The sequence below is a fragment of the Oryx dammah genome, unplaced genomic scaffold, assembly GCF_014754425.2.
Source record: "Oryx dammah isolate SB20612 unplaced genomic scaffold, SCBI_Odam_1.1 HiC_scaffold_29, whole genome shotgun sequence".
NCBI lineage: Eukaryota > Metazoa > Chordata > Mammalia > Artiodactyla > Bovidae > Oryx > Oryx dammah.
The window spans coordinates 29,790,518-29,797,002 of record NW_024070213.1 but is presented as its reverse complement, the minus strand read 5'-3'; the positions used below and the strand labels follow the sequence as shown (position 1 = coordinate 29,797,002).

At 38.6% G+C, this 6,485-nt stretch overlaps 1 protein-coding gene across 2 annotated transcripts in view; it reads right to left on the bottom strand.

Moving 5' to 3' along the window:
• Positions 1–2,890: 2,890 nt before the first annotated feature.
• SLCO1C1 (solute carrier organic anion transporter family member 1C1) overlaps positions 2,891–6,485 on the bottom strand; it is a 69,619-nt gene continuing 66,024 nt past the window's right edge. Inside the window, exon 14 of one of the 2 annotated variants that reach the window (XM_040235299.1) lies at positions 2,891–5,043. In XM_040235299.1, the coding sequence (XP_040091233.1) occupies positions 4,821–5,043 (223 nt within the window). In that variant the 3' untranslated portion in view covers positions 2,891–4,820. The remainder of the gene's footprint in view (positions 5,044–6,485) is intronic. The other variant, XM_040235300.1, reaches the window with a different exon arrangement.

The window sequence follows — 6,485 nt, the reverse complement described above, 5'->3', positions numbered from 1 at the left end:
GACCCCACGAATCACAGCATGCCAGGCCTCCCTGTCCATCACCAACTCCCGGAGTTCACTCACATTCATGTCCGTCGAGTCAGTGATGCCATCCAGCCATCTCATCCTCTGTCGTCCCCTTCTCCTCCTGCCCCCAATGCCTCCCAGCATCAGAGTCTTTTCCAATGAGTCAACTCTTCGCATGAGGTGGCCAAAGTACTGGAGTTTCAGCTTTAGCATCATTCCTTCCAAAGAAATCCCAGGGCTGATCTCCTTCAGAATGGACTGGTTGGATCTCCTTGCAGTCCAAGGGACTCTCAAGAGTCTTCTCCAACACCACAGTTCAAAAGCATCAATTCTTCAGTGCTCAGCCTTCTCCACAGTCCAACTCTCACATCCATACATGACCACTGGAAAAACCATAGCCTTGACGAGACAGACCTTAGTCAGCAAAGTAATGTCTCTGCTTTTAAATATGCTATCTAGGTTGGTCATAACCTTTCTTCCAAGGAGTAAGTGTCTTTTAATTTCATGGCTGCAGTCACCATCTGCAGTGATTTTGGAAGTTAGTGGAAGACAACAATTTAGGAGCTGAGTCAATTCCTAGGCAGATTGATAAGAAGTCCAGGGTCCCCAAGGAGGATAAAGGGGTCTCGGGCTCTTGAAATGGAGATAGGGGTCTGGAATTCTAAAGAGGGAGGAAAGGATAAACTTTTTTTTTGTCTACATTCTTTGAAAGTGAAAGTAAAATCACTCAGTCATGTCTGACTCTTTGCGACCCCGTGGACTGTAGCCCACCAGGCTCCTCCGTCCATGGGATTCCCTAGGCAAGAATACTGGAATGGGTTGCCAGTTCCTTCTCAGTTCAGTTCAGTCGCTCAGTCATGTCCAGCTCTTTGCAACCCCATGAATAGCAGCACGCCAGGCCTCCCTGTCCATCACTAACTCCCAGAATTCACTCAAACTCACATCCATTGAGTCTGTGATGCCATCCAGCCATCTCATTCTCTGTCGTCCCCTTCTCCTCCTGCCCCCAATCCTTCCCAGCATCAGAGTCTTTTCTAATGAGTCAGCTCTTTGCATGAGGTGGCCAAAGTACTGGAGTTTCAGCTTTAGCATCATTCCTTCCAAAGAACACCCAGGGCCAGTTCCTTCTAGTCTTATTCAATTACACAACTCAGTTTAAATTCTGTACTAGGGATTATACAACAACAATGTATCCTGCTTGAGGACAGTTTCTCCTTCCTGAAAACCTTCTGGCTAATCCTGCTGTCTTAAAATGTAAATTATGGAAATGGGTCTAGTTAGATCTTTACAACCTCCAGACATTCTTTTGATTCATTGTAATAACTAATTAAAAGGTATATAACTCCATTGCTAATACTAGCAAGGGGGGTGTAGTCTTTCTGCCTCCTTCTGATGTCTATGTCAGAAGCTTTCTCTATCCCTTTTATACTTTAATAAAACTCTATTGCACAAAAGCTCTGAGTGATCAAGCCTCGTCTCTGGCCCCGGATTGAATTCTTCTCCTCTGGAGGTCAAGAATCCCGGCATCTATTTGTGGTTCAGCAACAACCTTTGGGCTGCAGTCCATGGGGTCGCTACAAGTCAGACACGACTGAGCGACTTCCCTTTCACTTTTCACTTTCATGCACTGGAGAAGGAAATGGCAACCCACTCCAGTGTTCTTGCCTGGAGAATCCCAGGGACGGGGGAGCCTGGTGGGCTGCCGTCTATGGGGTTGCACAGAGTCGGACACAACTGAAGCGACTTAGTAGCAGCAGCAGCAGCAACATAGCTGTTTGAATTTGATCAACCTCAGATTTAATCTTGGCTTTACCATCTATGAGAACACCTTGACCTTGGAAGAGTCACTAAAACTCTCTAAGCTGCCTCTGAAACTTCATATCAGTACTCACACCTAACACATAAGTTTATTTTGACCTTTGAAATTGAGATAATGTGTCTAAAGCATTTAGCACAGGTAAAGAGAGTGCTTAATTAATTAATATTAATTGTTACACTTAAAATTGTTATAACAATTATAGCCAGACTTGTTACAGTCAATTTACTCTTTCAGTCTCCTTTTATGTCTACAAATTTATAGTAAGTGAAGATTTCTTAAATTCGCATGGTCACAACATTCTTCCAGCTATTTTTAGGTGTTTTATATTGTTTTATATTATTTAGGTGTTTTAGGTGTTTGCTTTTATTATTTGCTCTAGAGGTATTGTAATCTAATGGAAGAAGCCAGCATTATTGTGACTGCCTCCACCTTGAGCAAATTATTTAATTCAATTTAATTCACTCCATTTATAAAATTATACTGCTAGAACATTACCTGTCTGAAGGTTAGAGTGAATCAGATGTTCTTTTGAGGTGCTGGTGACCTCCAGGGATCATGAATGTACAGTAAATGAATAATGTGGTCCAATTGTGGGATCCCACACATCTGTCAAGGCCTTACCTCTAATATTTGGCCCTGGGGCTGAGAGAATTTTTTTGATCTCTGAAATGGGGTTTGATTTGTCAAAAAAAAAAAAAAAATCATTTATTTTCTGAGCCATAAAAAATCTCTTTACTTCTGTCAGATGAATTTACTCATCTAAAACATCAAGGTTCCTTTTACTAAATTCACTTTGACCCTAACTGATACCCTCCTATACCATACAGCTAAATTTAGTATGTATAATTCCACTGTTCAAGTAATGGGTATGCATAAAACTATGCTTTTTGTTGACAGTTGGTGTTTTTATGAAAAAGTCATTATAAATATCCTTTATGCTAATTTTTCAAGTCCTTCAAGAGTACATTGGATAGGATCCTGTTTAGAAATTCACTTGCAAAGAAGTTATTTTTCAGGATATTGCTACAAAGGCTTTGAAAAATAAAGAGGATGTGGGAGACAGGATGAGGAACTTGAATTTTAATTACATCTCTACAAAGAAAACTCTTGACAAGTGTACCTACTCACCCATTCAGTAAATATTTGTTATGGGTAAGACTGATACTGAGACAACAAAAGGGATTTTTGCTCACAAATTAGTGCAGCAGCAGCAGAAGTAGGCCTTCTAGAAACAAAACCAGTCTATGTTCATTTAAAAAAATAGCAAAATAGGAAATAATCTTGTACCACCAATTCAAATAAAAGGGAAAAAATAATATATATTTAAAGAAGTTTTTTCTGTTCTCCATCCCCACACTTTTCATCTATGGTTTTTTCCCATTCATCTTATTCTCAGGACTGGTACATAAGGGGGGAAATTTAGAGACTATAAACCCTTTTGCCTATACTATATGATCCTTGAACTATGTGAGTAAGGTGACTGCATTTCTCAGCTGGACCTTTTTGTTTAACTTGGTCTCCGAAGAAATGTCTCAAAAAGACATGTTGTTGGGACTGCCCTGTTTGTGTTTTCTGAAGGCTGCTAAGAATTGTGGCATAATTTCAAGACTTTACTTGTGGGGAGGGGTGGATCTACCTAAGTCGGTTTTCCTTGGGAAGGTCAGGTCCCTCCTAGGGTGCAGTTGTGATAGAGGAAGAAAGACGTAACACATAGCAGAGCTGAAGATTAAAGATGGCAGACTGCTGAATCTGCTGGTTTTAGTGAGAGCAAGACCAGGAAGCCAGTCAAGAGGAAATGCCTGGCTTGACTCTTTCAGTTGCAGACAGAGAACTATGTGGCAGGGTGTACCAGTGGTACCACCCCATCCAGAAACCTTGAGACAGATGCCAGGAAGGGCACCAAAAGGGATCATGCCCACCACCACTCAACCCATCACTCTGTGTTCCTATCATAATATGTAAGTTCATTGTAGATTTTCAGAAATTCACTTTCAAATATATATCAGTACCATGTCACAGTCATAAGTCTGGAGTTACTTATGTACTTTAAAATGTGGGCAGTATTAACAATATTTTTTGCTCCATTAAATTCATAGAAGGACAAGAAAGCATATAAATTTCATTACTTCACAACTACGGTCACTTAAAAAAATCTCACACAAAAAGTAGAAATAATGAACAGCAGAAGATTTAGTAATTCAAAATTCGAATCCTCCAAGATCATTTGCAATGATAGAGCAAATAGATACTATATAGATTGATATAGTAATCTATATCAGTTACTGTATTTCAAAAGAAAGGAGCTTAAAAAGAAATCTTCCTCCACATGTTCTTACTCTATCCAAACATCATCATTAAGTTGATATTTGAAGGATGATGTTTCTTAGGTAGGTGGTGCTAGTAGTAAAGAATCTGTCTGCCAATACAGGAGACAATAGAGACACAGGTTCAGTCCCTGGGTCAGGAAGATCCCCTGGAGTAGGTAGGAAATGATGGCAACCTACTCTAGAGTTCTTGCCTGGAAAATTCCATGGACCAGAGGAGCCTGGCAGGCTACAGTCTGTGGGGTTGCAGAGAGTCAGACACAACTGAGTGACTGAACACACACACAAGATGCTTAATTTTCTTTTCTTAAGTATTCTCTTATCCTAGGCAAGTATGTCAGTTTGGAAATTACATACAGCCATTAAATTATATTGACAATTGTCCTACTAGAAGTATAGCTAATATATCAATGGGCACAGGCAAAAATCCAGCTGAATGAGTAAATAATATAAAGTATTTGTTTATAAATTAAAATATTTAAGATTAACTTTACCATCTACACCTTCTTAAACATGATTAATTATATTTGTTATCAGGTACAGTACCAAAAACAAAGTAGACAGCTTTTTGAAGGGAGAAAGAATTCACACATTTAAAACCCTTCTGATTAAAATTGGTATGCAGAATTTCCAGAAATCAGAAAACATGGCTTCAAGTCACCACCATTTTTCTAAAGTTGTGTTTCCTTGCCTGGCCAATAGTTGGGTTGTAGCAAATGATCATTTGTGGTACAATTCTCCTTCCTGATTCTTGCTGACACCATTGTTCTTTCTCTCTTGGTTCTGAAACTTCTGTGTTTTGAAACATAATTTTTCTTTAAAGTGAAAAGCACTGCAGTACTTAGGAAAATGGACATTATGCCAAGCATCATGGTTAGTCCCAGGTATATATATCTAAAAGAAGACAGAATCTCAGTCTTAATTACTGTAGCTATCCAATTTTAAATATAATAATATCCAAAAATATCAATATCAGTGAAATCAATCAGTATCAGTGAAATAAATCAATATCAATAAAACTATCATGAGGATGGTTTTCTTTAAGAATGCTGATTCAGTGGCTATAAAAGGCCTTTCTGTGAACATTTGACAGACTGTTGAAGGCAGTAAGCTAATATAAAGCAAATTTTTAGTAGCACCATCATTTTCAGCTACTGCTAATTATATAAGCCTTTCCATCCTCTCTGTAACTTATTTCCTTAGACCAGGTGACTGTATACCTGTTTGCTTAGAATAGTCCTAGCATAAGCTCGCATAAGCTAGTGTTGTCCCAGGGTAATCTGCCTCCTTTCCTTGTCAAAAATATCCAGATTTGAATGATAAATTATATGGTTATCCTCCCCTTGAAACTTGGCCAAATTCACTCCTACAGAAAAACTGCAAGAAGTAACATTAAGGGGGAATTGGAGATCTCAGTACACTAGAGTGACCTAAGCAAACCAGAGGTTCACATCAGTGTCTTCCATGAGAAGCCTTTAGTTCTATTAGATCATGAGACATGAAGGTCTGAAAGCACAGGTTGAATTATTCATGCTGGTCACCTTGTATGTACACTCATAGTCTCTGAGTTAAACTGTCTTTACAGTAAAATATAGCCCGAGTAAATGTGAATAAAGTGCCAATTTTCCTTATAGATCAGGTCCCTTTCAAAGACCAACATAAATTTCTCACATATCATCAAAGGCTATTAAGTCAAACAAATTTATCTGAGATGGTCAGCTCAATTCACATCCAACTTCCAACTTACAGGGTTTAGCACCAAGTTTATTTTTCTAGAGAATACTCAGCATGTAAATTGAAAAAAAAAAAAAGTCCTTCTTGTTTTTAAGCCATTGAAGCATTGCTTTAAGCAATAAGGGGGCTAAATGTTTGCTGAATTGCACTGAATGATACCATAGTGAAAAATCCCTGCCCTCAACCCCGTACACACATAGAGAAAACCTTTTACTTTTATGCATTTCAAGTACTGGAATAATTGAACATCAGTTTGGCAATAAAAGCCGGACAGATTTAGAGCCAAATCCAAATCTTGCCCAGGGGGATTATATCTGACGTAAATGGGACAGTTTGGCTCAGTTTGGGGGTGGGGGGAAGAAAAGAATTAAACCCCAAATGTGACCTAAATCTAAATGCTTCTGAGTTTCAAGGAATTAACTGAGTTGTGTGCATAAACTTTGAAAATCCTACTCTATTCTGAAATCTTCTGTCTTATCTTTTTTAAATGATGGGAGTCAAGATTAAGAATGAAGGAAAACAAAAGATCTAGCCAAATGGTCAGATAATAATAGAATTATTCTATAAAACAGAACAAACTTCTGGATTAGATTCTCCTTTTC